This window comes from Theropithecus gelada, chromosome 4 (genome assembly GCF_003255815.1).
Source record: "Theropithecus gelada isolate Dixy chromosome 4, Tgel_1.0, whole genome shotgun sequence".
Taxonomy (NCBI): Eukaryota; Metazoa; Chordata; class Mammalia; order Primates; family Cercopithecidae; genus Theropithecus; species Theropithecus gelada.
Genome location: NC_037671.1, coordinates 40375837 through 40392344, shown reverse-complemented (window position 1 = coordinate 40392344; position 16508 = coordinate 40375837). Strand labels below are relative to the sequence as shown.

Sequence of the window (16508 nt, the reverse complement as noted above, 5' to 3'; positions counted from 1 at the left end):
ATTATCTTCAAAAAATTCAAATAATGTATATTTCTTGAGCAGTAAAATATTCCTTCTTTAGCCTTCAATATAAACACAGAGATTTAAAATAGCAAAGAACTGATAGTATTTAATGAGTATCCAGTACATAGTAGAATGCACAAGAAAAGTCATCTCTTCAGAAAACCCTAATCTCCAACCTCACCCTAAACCTGGAATTCCTGAATTGTTTTAATCAGAAAGGACACACCTATCTGTCAATATAATTGAGTTTGAAAAGCACCATTGATTAAAAAAAGGATACATAAAGATATAGTGAATTGTAATCCAAGTTTACAGAAATTCTTCAACACAGATAATAGTCCTCTTATTTCTCCAAACGAAACTTCCAAATTAAACCATTTACAAAGCTTTTTACAGAATCTAAGTGTTAATCTCCCAGAGTTAGAAGTTCTAATCCTAACTCAGTACATGATCTTTCACACTATTTAGATCCAAATTAGTAATTTCTGAGAAGGGAATTTTCAAAGCGGGTCAGAAGTTGCAATTGGTAGCTTATCTATTTTGTTAATAAGGGCTTCTTTCTCAACAAAATCTTATTACCACTCCACCTTAACTCCCCTAAACAATTACAGGCATACCTCGGAGATACTATGGGTTTGGTTCCAGACCACCGCAATAAAGTAAATACAGCAATAAAGTTCAAGTTGCACAAATTTTTTGGCTTCTCAATGCATATATATGTTATTAGTTTATACTATGTTGTAGACTCTATTAAGTGTGCAACAGCATGATGTCTAAAAATGTACATACCTTAATTTAAAAAAACTCTATTTCTATAAAAAAAAAAAAAATGCTAATGATCATCTGAGTCTTCAGTGATTCATACTCTTCTTGCTAGTGAAGGATCTTACTTCAATGTTGATGGCTGCTAACTGATCAGGTGGTGGTAGCTGCTGAAAAATGGGGTGGCTGCAGCAGTTTCTTAAAAAAAGAAAACGAGGCCAGGTACAGTGGCTCACATCTGTAATCCCAGCACTTTAGGAGGCCGAGGGAGGTGGATCACAAGGTCAAGAGATTGAGGACCATCCTGGCTAACACGGTGAAACCCCATCTCTACTAAAAATACAAAAAATTAGCTGGGCGTGGTGGCACGCACCTGTAGTCTCAGCTACTTGGGAGGCTGAGGCAGGAGAATGGCGTGAACCTGGGAGGTGGAGGTTGCAGTGAGCCGAGATTGTGCCACTACACTACAGGCTGGGCGACAGAGCGAGACTCTGTCTCAAAAAACAAAACAAAACAAACAAAAAAACAACTCTGCCACATCAACTGACTCTTCCTTTTACAAAAGATTTCTCTGTAGTAATGCTGTTTGACAGCATTTTACCCACAGGCCTTCTTTCAAAATTGAAGTCGATCCTCTCAAACTCTGCTCTTGTTTTATCAACTAAGTTTATGTAATATTCTAGATCCTTTGTTGCCATTTCAATAATGTTCACAGCATCTTCACCAGGAGTAGATTCCATCTCAAGAAACCACTTTCCTTTGCTCAATCATACGAAGCAGCTCCTCGTCCATTAAAGTTTTATAACGAGATTGCAACAATTCAGTCACCTCATCAGGCTCCGCTTTTAATTCTACTCCTCTTGTGATTTCCACCACATCTGCAATTATTTTCTCTGCCCAAGTCTTGAAACCCTCAAAATCATCCATGAGGGTTAGAATTAACTTCTTCCAAACTTCTGTTAATGTTGATATTTTGACCTTTTCCCATGAATCACAAATGGTCTTTATGGCATCTAGAATGGTGAGTCCTTTCCAGATGATCTTCCATTTACTTTGGCAGATCCATGAGAGGAATCAGTATCTATGGCAGCTATAGCCTTGTAAAATGTATTTCTTAGATAAGTATGACTTAAAAGTCAAAATGACTCCTTAATCCATGGGCTACAGAATCAATGCTGTGTTACCAGGCATGGAAACATAAATTTCCTTGTACCTCTCCATCAGAGCTCTTGGGTGACAAGGTGTATTGTCAATGAGCAGTAGTATTTTGAAAGGAGTATTTTTTTTTTATCAGCAGTAGGTCTATACAGTAGGCTTAAAATATTCAGTGAATGATGCTATAAACAGATGTGCAGTCATCCAGGCTTTGTTGTTCCATTACAAAACACAGGCAGAGTGGATGCAGCAAAATTCTTAATGGACGTAGGATTTTCAGAAGGGTAAATAAGCACTGGCTTCCACTTAAAGTCACTATCTACATTAGCTCCTAAAAGAGGGTCATACTGTCCTTTGAAGCCAGGGACTGACTTTTCTTCCTGTAAGTCCTGGATGGCATCTTCTTCCAATAGAAGGTTATTTCGGCTATTTTGAAAATCTGCTGTTTAGTGTAGTCACTTTCATCAGCGATATTAGCTAGGTATTTTCGGTAACTTGCTACAGCTTTCTACATCAGCAACTGCTGCTTCACCTTGCACTTTTATGGAGATGGCTTCTTTTCTTAGCCTCATGAACCAATCTCTGCTAACTCCAAGCTTTTCTTCTGTAACTTCTTTACCAGCATAGCAGTCCTCAACTTTTCTGTCTTGAGAACTTTTAACACTTAAAAATTACTGAGGACACTAAAAAACTTTTGTTTATGTGGCTTATATCATTGGTATTTATCCTATATGAAATTATAACTTGACAAAAATTATGTTTTCATTTAAAATTAAAATAATTACACTTCAACATAAAAACTTTTTCTTTTATGAAAAATAACTGCAACTTAAAAAATAGTGAGAGTGGCCTGGCTTAAAGGAAGATACTTGGATTTTCATGTCTATATCTGTATTTAATCTGTTTATATGAATACGAAGAAAGCCCACTACTACATAAATATGTAGTTGGAAAAGGAAAGATCTCATGGATGCCCTGAGAGGGACCTGGGGACCTCTATAGGTCTCTGGACCACATTTGAGAACCACTGGTACAGAACCAGTGAATCTAAAGGTTAATATAAGATCCAATTTCCCCATACTCCTTACATGCCAACTGACTTATTTCTAAGTAAATAAAAGCAAGGGATAGTGGAATAAACTAGTCAAAATTTCAAACCAAGACATTCCATTTCTGCTATGTATATAAGAAGAGTAAAAACATGTTTCATGGAACCCTCAAAGGATTCTGGGCCAGCAGTTACATATGTTCCATTTTAATTTTTCAGATGTAATCTCTCACTTAGAATCCTATACCTTTCCATATGTTAAGATGCTGACAAACGCTTACCACCGATACTTCAAAATGTGATAAAGCCCAACAGCAATTAACAGTGACATTCTAAGACATCATCACCCTCTTGGGGATAAAAATAGAATAATCCCCATTTTGTTAGAGGTCAAAATACCACCTGGCTAATAAAATCATTACTAATTTTAGACATTGTTTTGTTTTTCTCTTGTGACAAAGCATATTTAATATGAACACAAAATCAGGGGCTGTCACCTCTCCAATTTAGGCTTCACTTCTGACTATTTACAGGCTTAACTAAGGCCCAACTCCAATTTCTACATTTGCATCATTTGCATTTTACCATCAACACAACCATGATTCTCATAACATTAATGGAGACACCACTCAGCACTGGAAGAGATTTTTTTTTCTTTGTTTTTTCAAACACAGTTCAGCTAGCAAGAGTATTCTCATAAATCTCAGCCTGCAGCAGCTACTGAAAGAAGGCTGCAATGCTCTCTTTAGAAAGGGAAATGACTGGTGCATGTTCTTCCTAAGAGGCTTTAGAAAAAAAAAAAAAAAAAAAAGACGTCTATTCAGGCCACAGGTACTGTTCCATGGACTTGTAAAAACAACTTGGGGCCGGGCGCGGTGGCTCAACCCTGTAATCCCAGCACTTTGGGAGGCCGAGGCGGGTGGATCACGAGGTCAGGAGATCGAGACCATCCTGGCTAACATGGTGAAACCCCGTCTCTACTAAAAAAATACAAAAAAAACTAGCCGGGCGTGGTGGCGGGCGCCTGTAGTCCGAGCTACTCGGAGGCTGAGGCAGGAGAATGGCGTAAACCCGGGAGGCGGAGCTTGCAGTGAGCCGAGATCGCGCCACTGCACTCCAGCCTGGGTGACACAGCGAGACTCCGTCTCAAAAAAAAAAATAAAAATAAAAAAAAATAAAAAAAAAAAAAACAACTTGGAACACAAGTGCCCTTCTCCTCTGCCTCTCTGCTGAGCCTCTCCCATAGTTAGCTGTACCACAGCTGGAACATGATGAGTGACACTAAATGGAAATTACCTTAGTCCAACCGTCTTGCTTTACAGACAGAAGTGAACACTGTCAGGTCTCAATAATAGGATCTCTCTTTGCAACTAATAGTTGAAAATGTCACAATTTCAATTGCGTAGTGAAGGGGTTATACTGATATTTTAGAATTTTAAAAATTCCTCACTAAGGTGGCATCCTATTGTTTTTATTAAATCTATAATCATCTTTTTGATGGATCAAAAAGTGAGATGGTTTATAAAGTAACAGAGGCCATGAATACAAAATGTACAGTTACATAGTCATTTTTTGGCACTGGCAGCTCTGAATTTTCTGAAAGAAGTTCACAAGCACAATTAAAATATATTTATGTAAGCTTAAAATGGCTGCTTCAACACATTCACATAAATGTCATTTTTTTTTCCAGCCAAACATTTTTGTCATAAATAAAGCTTAGATTTAATTTAAAATCAGCACAGTGTCACATACTACTTGTAACTAGACAAAATAAAAATATGACAAGTGCAAGAGCTAAAGCTGTGTGAAGTGTGGTTGTTTACCATGACCTTTACTTTCACAGAGAAGGACAGAGCATTTAATTTAATAAGAACATTTAAAGAAATTCATATTGGGTGCAGGGGGGCCAGTGATGATGTTGCTTCAAAACCTAGTTTGAGTATCAGTAACTGTATAATCTCACATGTGACTGAGGTAATCTTTTGGGAAACTAACCTTTTAGATTTGCAGATTTCTTAAGGGACCTTTGAAAATAAATATTAAAAGCTTGCTAGTATTCTGTCTTGCAAAGGGGAATCTTGAAGAGGGAAATTTAGGTGATAAATACCAACAAGCAAAAATGGTTATTTTACAACAGGCAAGTGCCTATTTGTACAGAAGAAAGAGACAGAGAGACAGAGAGAGAGAGAGAGAGAGAGAGAGACAGAGAGAGAGAGAGAAACAGAAAAGACTCCCATTATTCCAAAAGTCTGAGATGAATTGTTACCACCACAAAGCATCCAAATTTTCAAAATTTGGTAGGGATACTGCCTTTTTTGAGTTGCTTTGTCTTGCGGTTATTGTATGGCACAGAAAATTATAAAAGAATATAAAATTATAAAAGAATATTCAAAAATCAGGCACAGGCAATGAGAGGCCCCTTCTTTAATGTATCAAAACACATAAACTAGGTTTCTAAAAGTAAGAAAAATTAAAAACAAAGATTTTCCTAAATATTTAAATCAGTAACCATTTATTGAGTACTATGCTAGCAGTGTGCTAGGTGTTCTGAGACAGAGCAAAGTAGCATAAAATAAAGACTGCTAATTTGGTGCTTAGTCTCTAAACTTGTGCAGAGATGACATTGTCTTATCAAGAACACAGAAGAAGATTTGAATAAATGAAGACAAACTATATTCCTTTATGAGAAGACCCAAAAGTGTATCAAAATGTCAATTATTCTTAAATAAATCTATATATTCAATATAATCCAAATCAGAAGATACTGATACATACTATAAAGCTATATTTCAGTTTCAGAAATATACAGGTTGACCAATAAAACAAAATAAAGAGCCTAGGAACAGATGTATGTTTATGTAATAGTATTAGCATTTTAAACCAGGACTACTCAATGAATGGTTTTTGCATAACTGGTTATCCACTTGGAAAAAAAATAATAAAGGTAAATCTCTATGCCTTAAATACAAAATAAATCCCAGATGGGCTCAAGAGCTAACGACAGAAAAAGATAAACTATGAAAGTATTTAAACACATATAGAAAAATATTTTTATAACTATGATTCAGACAGCCTTCTAAGAAAGACAGAAAGCTAGAAGACAAAAGACCAACAGATTTAAATTAAAATTTTAAAAATTTTCATGAATACAAGGCACCTAAATGAAAATTAAAAGCCAAGTAACATACCAAAAGAAACTGGCAATATATGTAACAAATACTCATCCAGAATTTGTTACATATTTAAAAAAATAAAGAATTAGTACAAATCAGTAAGAAAAAAATAGCTAATAAAAAATAAATAAGCAAAGAACAACACTGATAGGCCAATCACTGGAGACTTATCAATTGCTAACAAACATATAAAACAATGCTCAATCTCACCACCAGGAGATGTCTGGAAAACACAAGTTAAAATGAGCTATTCTTTTGCCCAACTTACCAAAATAAATAAATAAAAAGGAACAAACAAACAAAGATAACAATCCACCTAATGTTGGTAATGCTGTGGTAAACAATCACTCTCAAACATCATTCTTAGGAATAGAAAGTCATACAGTCATTTTGGAGGTTAATATTGCCATGCAAATCGAAATTTTAAATATACATATTCTCTGACTTGTTAGTTCCTCTTCTATGTATTTATCATGGGAAAATAACATATGCACCATTAGCCATGTACAAAAATGTTTACTTGACATGGCTTATAATAGTGACATATTAAAAACAGCCTCCAGAGGAGAGAGTAGAGAAAAGGATGATAAGGGCAATATGGAATATTATGCAGAAGTAAGGCAGATCTCCATGCGTAGACTTGGAAAGATCTCTGAAATATGTTAAGTTAAAAAGCAAGTTAGAAAACAATATATATAGTATGCTCTCATTTATATAAAAATAAAATCTTTTTTTTTTTTTTTGAGACGGTTTCATTCTTGTTGCCCAGGCTGGAGTGGAGTGGCACGATCTCAACTCACTGCAACCTTCACCTGCCGGGTTCAAGTGATTCTCCTGCCTCAGCCTCCCGAGTAGCTGGAATTATAGGCACCTGCCACCACAGCAGGCTAATTTTTGTATTTTTAGTAGAGGCGGGGTTTCACCATGTTGACCAGGTTAGTCTTGAACTCCTGACCTGGTGACCCACCCGCCTCAGCCTCCCAAAGTGCTAGGATTACAGGAGCAAGCCACCGCGCTTGGCCAAAATAAAATATTGTATGTAAACATGTACACAGCTGCATAGAAAAAATACAACCCAAAATGAAAAAACCGTGGTTATTCCTGTAAAAAGTAGGAATTGGGTGGTGGTGATTGATGGTGGTGACGTTAGAATATTTTCATATTCTAGTCTATCTAAACCTGTGTCTTTGTAATTCAAAAACTGAGAATGTAGTCATGCTTTACTTGCATACTTAAAAATAGGACTAAAAGTTATGAAAAAGAAAAGCAAGCCAGAAAATGAGTAACTTAAAAATCATGGTTTTGCTTTAATCTGGTTCGTATTTTGACTACAAATGGAAGGTCAGATGACACTACCAGTACTTAAACAAGTTCCTACCCGACTGACATTATGGAACAGAAAGAATTTCTATAAGAAAACACTTCTGAACTGCTCAAGTCCTGTATTTTGACAGAGATTAACTTAATGATCTCACACAATGATTTTTGATAAATTATGGCTCTCCAAAAGAGCATATAACTGTACATTATCATACTGTACTGCAAAGTATCAATCTTTTCAGAACACAGCCCTAATGAAATCAGCATGCTTTGCAGAACCAGTTTCAGGATAAATAAATAAATGCACTGGGAAAAAAAACACCGTTAAATTAAAATCAAAAGAGACATTTAAAGTTTGGGCATTCTTCATTATGGGAAAGAATCTTCCACTTTGAGACTATTATATATCAGAAAAACTCCATCTGTTGTATAATTATCTCTGATAAACGGCCTGATGCTTTGAGCTTCATTAGAGAAAAGGGAAGAGAAAGACACACACAGAGAGAACTGTAAATAAATCTCCCCACCATATTTCACTTAAAACCAGCCCAGCAGGAAGTCATAAAATATTTTTTAATAGGCAATATTTTCTAAATGCTTTACTAGAAGAAACCAGCCTGTTTTACCCAATATCTGGCCTCCTGAAGTAGGCATAGTCTAAAAAAGGGAACACTGGTTTCATTTAGAGATTATTAGAAATTTAATTGGTAAAAACAAACAAATCAGAAGTTTAGCCACTTGGTGGCAGTGATACTAAATTTCCAGGGAACAGATTAAGGCTTGTCAGACAGAAATGAAGATATGTAGCCAATGACACCCAATGGATGTTCAAAGACCCAGGGGCAGTCTAGCAAGGACATCTGTTAAAAGGCACTACCATTTTTTAAAAATCCCTGAGGGAGCTACGATATCACCAGAAACCAGTTTCCAAGGAAACGATGGAAATCTCTGTTCAACCAAATTAATTTAACCAGAGGTGGAGTATGTTCTCAAATTTCTATTTTGGGAATCAGTGTCACATTAAAGGAAAATCCAGTCAGCACCTGGAAATGAAGCTTTAGTCATTAAAAATCCTCACTAACATGCCAGTTAATATGGTTCTCACTTTTTCTGTATATTTTATTTTGCTACAACAAAAGTGTGTCTCGGGTGGATGCAGTAGAGAAGAGTAGGAAAAAAACCAGAGTCCCGTATTATAGATCCAAAAGGCCCAGAGCTGAGTTGTGGCCCTGTCTTGGGACTTCAGGAGGGTCACTATCTAAACCTCCCCTTTTCATCTACAGAATAGGAAGGAGAATATTTGCCTTACCTATGCTGCACACTGTCAAGATGATCCTAGGAACATGTGTATCAAAGTACTCCGTAAAACAGGGGTTTACAAACTTTTTCTGTAATAGGCCATTGAGTCTCCACAGCAACTAGCCAATTTTGCTATTGTAGCACAGAAGCAGCCACAGACAATAAATTAACAAATGAGTGGGGTTGTGTTCCAATCAAACTTTACCTATAAACACTGAATTTGGAATTTCATGTAATTTCCACATTTCACAAAATATTATTTGATTTTTTTCAGTTGTTTAAAAGTGTAAAAATCATTCTCAGCTTGTGGGCAGCATAAAAACAGGTGACAGGCTGGATTTGGCCTGTTGGCTACAGTTTGTCAACCCCTGTTGTAAACTATAGTTTTCATGTAAGAACTGGTTGCTATTTAATTCTTAGTATGTGCCTCCACAGAGCTCAGAAGACTGCTTTGTATGAGATAGGTACTCTCTAACTGCTAGTTTAGAATATCGGACTCTTTGAAAACAAGTCCATTTCTTGCCATTAGTCTTCCCTAGCAACAGGTATCAGTTCTCTTCCTCTCCTGCCTAGAAAGAAATAGATCAGCCATGACCCCTCCAACACCTCCATTTCCATCCATTATACTAGTGGGATTGGGAAGAAAAATCCAAAAACTCAGGTAGACATGTACATTATAAGGTTCCCAAACAGGTCATAAATAGGGATGGCTCAAGCCTTTAAAAGCGTAACAACAGAAAAGCTGACTTGTATAAAGAGATGAGGGCATTTCCTCATCTTGTGAGAAGTCATCTGTCTGTACTTAAGAACAACAAAACAACAACTGATTCCAGTGTTCTAACTACAACCTGGCACTATCCTTTCTCTCTGCAAAAGTTAGGTCAAAAAACATAACTACAAACCACACTTATTCTCCCTTAGAAAAAAAACTGGAAACTGGAAGAACAGTAAATAGGCAGTGGCAAAAGCAGAAAGAAATGTTTTCTTCTTTTTAAGAGTTTGTCCAACACACCTTCCACTGTATAGCCTAATTTGCATGCAATGTCCTTTAACCATAAATCATGATAGAGAATGGCAGCTATGGTGTGGTGGCAGAGAGTCAGGCCCTTGGAGCCAGAATGCTCTGTGATCTTGGGCAAGATAATCATCCTGTGCCTCCATCTTCACACCTGTGAAATAGATACAATAGGAGTACCTGCCTTACAGGGTAATTACGAAGATGAAGTCGGTTAATACAGTTGATCCTTGAACAAGACCAATTTGAACTGTGTGGGTCCACTTAGACACACATTTTTTTTTCAACCAAATACAGATGGAAAATACAGTATTGCCCACATATATGGAGGGCCAACTTTTCATGTAAGTGGGTTCCACAGGGCTGACTGTGAGACGTGAGTATGCGCCGAATCCCCTGTGTATAATGAGGGATGACTGTGCATATAAAGTACTTGGAACAGTGCCTGGTACTAAGCATACTTGTTGTGAGCTGTTATATTATAGCATTTAAATGCTGTAACAAGTCCTTTAGTCACTATTTGAATTTTGTTTACATTATTTTTGGAAAAGGCCTCCAATGGCTAAGCTCCATGCACTCTTCTGCAGACACACACAGTTTGGGACATGGAGACATATGTTTATGTTCAGATAGAGAAATATCACTTAGAGCTTTTGGATATCTGCTTTATTTATCTGCAGGGAAGTGTATTAGGAAATTCTTTTGGGTAAAAATTAGTCCTGTTTCTAAGTTTTACATACTTCCGTCAATAGTTATTGCTCTATCTGCAGTCTTTTCAAAAGAAAATGTATCCAGACTCTCACTACTTTCTGTTGATATGTTCATAGTTCAAGTTCATGTTGATAGTAAGAAGGTGAAAATAGATTTAAGCAATATCCATTTTCTTGTATATTAGGGGGAAAAAAAACCCTTTCAAAAGCCCCCAACAAAATGTAGCACTTCTAGCTCTATGCAATAACAATGGATCCATAACTACTCAATAGTTTACAAATTTCATGGTACTTGGATCTAGCATCCCAAATCCATTTTCCAACAACTGCTACATGTTACTTCTCCACATCTCTTTAGGGGAAGCTAAGAAGAAATCCACAGATGAAATTCTGGTCCCTTGAGGATACTAAAATATCAACATAGGCAATCTCCTGCTGCCTCTTCCACCATCCTTTGCCACCTTGGCAGATCACAGCTAAAAAAATTTGCAAGACGTAGATGGATCAGGCTGTCTAGTGTCTCACCTGGGTCTTCACTGCTACTAGGCAATCACTTTAACTCCCACTGATTTTTAAACCATCCACCCTGACAGCTCTTAACAAACCCAGGGTACTTTTCTTACCCCACATTCTCAACCCCCAAATCTGGCACACATCTCCTCACACTAGCACAGCTGCTTTCAACCTAGGTGAGGGAGCAAAGCTGACCTGAAAAAGCTTTGCAAATGACATGCCTGTTAACCACTACTTGCTAATTCCTCCCTTCCACCCCAAAATTCCTATGCACTTGTTTGGGAGAATAAACCAGACTCCCAGGGACAGACATATGTAGTCAAAAAGGTGACCTCCTTGTGTATTAAGACTAATCTTATTCATTTCTATACTCAGCACTTAACTTAGTGTCTAACATATAGCAGGCACTCAGCAAAGATTGCTAAATGAATATACAAACCACTGAAACCGTTTATTAAATAGTTTATTTAGGTAATCCATCTTATGATCACTAAATCCAAGTGCCTCTTTGTCAGTTTACAGCCTCAGTAGCATTTTCATAATATTGTGACAATATCTTATAGTGACTGAAAACATAGGCTCTGGATCCAAATTCGTGTGTTACAGCATGGGCTTCACTGCCTTGCAATAGCTCTATAACTTTGGGGAGAAAGTTAATGAACCTCTCTAAGCTTTAGTGTCCTCATCTATAAAAACAAGTATAATAAAAGCACCTACCCTAATAGGCTGTATTGAAAATTAAATGTTACCGCATCTAAAGAATTTTGAAGACTGTCTAGAATATAGCAAATGTTTCATAAATATGAGCTAATATTATTATTATCTAAACTGAAATTTGTTTCTTGGCTTTTGTGACCTTGCCCACTATCATTCTCCTCCTGACTTCTTCAGTTGCCTCCTCTATCCTTTTTGCTCCTTAAGTGCAGAAATTTCACTCACTGGTCTATTCTCACAGCTTTTCTTCTTCTTTTTTTTTTTTTTTTTTTTTGAGACAGAGTCTCACTCTGTCGCCAGGCTGGACTGCAGTGGCGTGATCTCGGCTCACTGCAACTTCACCTCCTAGGTTCAAGCAATTTCCCTGTCTCAGCCTCCCGAGTAGCTGGGACTACAGGCGCCTGCCACCATGTTCAGTTAATTTTTGTATTTTTTGTAGAGATAGGGTTTCACCATGTTGGCCAGGATGGTCTTGATCTCTTGACCTTGTGATCCGCCTGCCTCAGCCTCCCAAAATGCTGGGATTACAGGCATGAGCCACCGTGCCCAGCCCTCCCTGCTTTTCTTTACTCTCACCCTTGGCAAACTCATTTAACACCTATGGCTTAAACTATCATCTCCATGTGGATAAAGCCAATCTTGACTTCTCTCCTCTGAGCTCCAACTCAACCTGCCTAGCTGCATACAATACAAACTTAAGTCATCACCATATCTCCAATTGGCAAATCTCATTTCCCTAGATCTGTAGAAACTTGAGGAATTAGGAAAGAGATTAGCTTCAGAGAGTATAAGTCTAAGAGAAACATACAATGGTTCAAAGCACTGATGTCACCAAAAAGAGAGAAAGGAAATGAAGCTAGTAGAACTAGACATCCTTAATCAGGCTGAAGGTATTCATATTTAGAAAAAAAAAAACCATAGCAGTCTACAGTGGCCGAAACTGGCTAGTAACTTTTGCTTATGATGTGGATTTCCACATATCTTAATGACAGGAAGAGAAAGCATCCCTCTTGCCCACACAAATACTATTCTCTGTGACAGTTGTGTTTCACATTGTGAATTAACTGATTAAAAGTATGAACTCTGAAGCCAAATGCCTAAATTTTTGAATCCTGGTTCTGGTATCTACTAGTTTGTGACCACAGTCAAATTATTTAATCTTTTTGTGTCTAATTCCTCATCTATGGAATGAGTATAATGACACTATCTACCTCATTGGGTTATCACGAGAAACAATGAGAAAATATGCACATAGAATAATGGCTCATATATAAAGTGCTCAATAAATAGTAGCTGCTGTTATCTCAGCCTCACATGCATTTTGGCGGCTTGAATTGGTTTGTGATGGCCTGATCCTGGTATGCACGAATCCAATCCAGTTTCCATCAGATGAGATCCTGACCAACCTTTTCCTTAGACCAGGGGTTCTTAACCCAAGGGCCATAATAAGCTGTAGAGAAATTCTATGCAAAATTGGGTATAAATGGATGGTGTATATTTTTCTAAGACAAGGGGCCGTAGCTGTCATCAGCTCCTCAATGAGTACATGACCTTGAACAGATTTTTGAAAACAAAACAAAATCTACTGCCTTAGCATGACCACTACCATTTTCCCCATTTTTTTTTTCTCCTCTTACATGATTTCTACACCTGCTTTGGCCTCTATTCAATAATTTATAACATTTTAAAAATTCTCTCTTTGCAATGTTATTCCTGTTTAATCCTTTCCACTTTCAATACAACCAAGGTTACTTCTCCAAAGGACTGTAATAATATCACTTCCTCTACTCAAAAATATGGCTACTGTCTCAAGTCCAAATAGCTTAGCTGGACATTTAAGCCTCTATGTCTTGGCCACGACTTACCCTTCTAGCCTTGTCCTTCATTCTCTTCCATAAATGGCACTAAGACAGTCATTTGCCATTGAGAAACTTCATGCAGCTTTCCTTCCACAGCTCATTCTACTCTGTCTAGTATGTCTCTTCACCACCTTCTATCCATCTTTACCACTTCCTCAGTAAGTCAATGTCCTTCAACAGTTGCTGTCTTTAATATATAAGGACCAACATGGGTGTATGCAAACATGTATCAGGGTTTGTCAAACTCAGCATTACTGGCATTGTGAGCTGAATGATTTTTTGTTGCAGAGGACTGTCCTATATCATGTAGGACATTTAGCAGCATCCCTGGCCTCCAGACACTATCAAATGTTCTGGGGCTGTGGGGTGGGAGATCATTCCTGGTTGATAACCACCGATAAACTATAACAAATATATTTAATTTCCCCTTCAAATTCTTTGAGGACAAGGACTATGACCTTGCTTATTTTATATTCTCAATATTACCAAATACAGTAGTTTATGATAGATTTAGATATTTGTTTTCTGCTAACCTTTCCAAAGTTAGTATACAGAACACAGAACATTCTAACCTACTGTGTTTCTAGATATTCATGAAACTTGAAATACTAAATTTCAACTTAGCTTTTATTTATTTATTTTTTTTTAGAGAGGAAAAAAAAAAAAAAAAGACCAGGTCTCACAAAGCTGCAGTGCAATGGTGAGACCATAGTCAGTCCACTGTAACCCTGAACTCTTGGGCTCAAGAGATCCTCCTGCCTCAGCTTCCTAAGCAGCTGGGACCATAACACACACCACCACACCTGGCTAATTTTTTTGGGGGGGTAGAGAAAAGAGTCTCACCATGTTGTCTAGGCTGGTCTCAAACTCCTGGCCTCAAGCAATCCTCCTGCCTTGGCCAAGCAGAGCTTTTAAAAGGCAAAAATTGCTATGTCATAATATCCCTATAATTTTCAACAAATACTATCAGTTATAGTTGTGCCCTAAAAGAGATGTATGTTTCACGTACCACCAAGGATGGGGGATGGAGGGAAAGAGATGTTATGTTATGACATTATAAAAATTAAGTAGACAATGGGCTGGGCATGGTGGCTCACGCCTGTAATCCCAGCACTTTGGGAGACCGAGGCGGGTAGATCATTTGAGGTCAGGAGTTCGAGACCAGCTTGGCCAACATGGCGAGATCCTGTCTCTACTAAAAATATAAAAATTAGCCAGGCATGGTGGCAGGCACCTGTAATCCCAGCTACTGAGGAGGCTGAGGCAGGAGAATCACTTGAACCCAGGAGCTAGAGTTGCCGTCAGTTGAGATGACACCACTGCACTCCAGCCTGGGCAACAGAGTGAGTACCTCAAGGAAAAAAAAAAAAAAAATTAAGTAGACAGTGAACTTCTATATCACCTACAAAATAGCATTCCAACACTGAAGACTTACAGAAGAGTAATACCATCTCCTTCTTCCTTTAAATATCCTAAGTCCTATGAAGTATAGTGTTTTCTCAGTTAAATGCTTAGAAACAGTCAAGGTCCAGTTAGTGACAAGAGGTAAAGTTTCAATCTAAGGCTCCTAAATTAGGGTTTTAGGGTTAGAATCCCTTACTGGTCCCTTGCTGCACATTAGAAATCCTCTGCAGAGTTAAAAATAACAGATCCCTGGGTCTCCCTCCAGATGAATTAAATGAGAATGAGGGAATGATGCTAAAGATTAAAATTGTTTTAAAAACCTCCAGTGGATTCTAATGTGCAGACATAAGTGAGAGCCACTGCTCTCTAGACTGGTTCAAAACTTCATGTACTTTGACAGTATAAAAGGCTATTTCTTCAGGAATGGCTGAAACTTACTCTCTAACTTGCTGAGCTTGAGCCTTGTATGTGAACACTTACCTTGAATTAAAAGAAGTGCTATTTTTTCTGGGGTTAGGCATTACCAAGATGCTCATCTAAGGTTCTTAGGCTGCCCTCTCTACCACCCCTAAGAAGCCAGGCACTTACACTCCTCTTTACTCGGTGAAGTTACATTCAGTTCTGTCGGAAGCGGCTGCTGGCTGGGACTAAGAGTTGGCGTGGTTATCGAGGTATTGTTGTTGTCACTGGTGGTCTCTTCGGAAAACAAATCTGATTGGCTGTTACTTGTACTTGGAGCGGAATCATCGTCTGGTTGTTTCTTTTGAAAATCTGAAGAAAAATAGAAAATGAGCTTAATTAAGGAGCTCACAGTCTCTGAGGATTAGAAAACAATGGAAGTTGGTACAAAAATTAAATGCAACAACAGCAATAATAAAGACTGATCTGGGTGATTAAAAAACCATGGGAGTAAAATACTGGTCAAAAACGTTTAAGATTAGTGGAAGGTGACTACAGTTAAAAGTTTTCCAAGGTCCCTTATTATTTAGAAGAATGCAAACATACTGATTTTAACGTTCTGTGCAAAGCCAAAGATGCATGTTAAATATTTAAGAGTAATCAGAAGGAAAAAGGGAATAAACAACAGTTTTTCAAACTTTTTAGAAGGAAAGGTCATGAAAAAGGTAGCAGAGAAAACAGCAGAGTAAACAGAAAACACATAACAAGATGGTAGAAATAAGTATAAATATGTCAGTAATGGTAATAAACAGACTGAACTTTTCAGCTAAAAGAATATTTGGACTAAAGTCCAGTTATATTCAATTTATAAGGAACATACTAAAAACACAAATATGAGAGGATAAACAAAATGTTAAAGTATAGTTAGTCCTCGAACGTCATGGGTTTGAACCGTGTGGGTCCACTTATATGCGGATTTTTTTCAACCAAATGCAGATCAAAAATACAATGTTCACAGGATGCAAAAATCATACACGGAAGGCCTACTTTCCATATACCATGGTTCTGCAGTGCAGACTGATGAACCTGAGTATGCACAGATTTTGGTATATGCAAGGGAGTCCTGTAGCCAAT

The 16508-nt window shown here is 37.5% G+C and overlaps 1 protein-coding gene across 2 annotated transcripts in view; it reads right to left on the bottom strand.

Moving 5' to 3' along the window:
- The window catches only part of ZFAND3 (zinc finger AN1-type containing 3), a 329450-nt gene that overhangs the window by 76272 nt on the left and 236670 nt on the right, over positions 1-16508 (bottom strand). For both annotated transcript variants that reach the window (XM_025382239.1, XM_025382240.1), the window contains exon 3: positions 15564-15746. In XM_025382239.1, coding sequence (XP_025238024.1) covers positions 15564-15746 — 183 coding nt within the window. The remainder of the gene's footprint in view (positions 1-15563; positions 15747-16508) is intronic.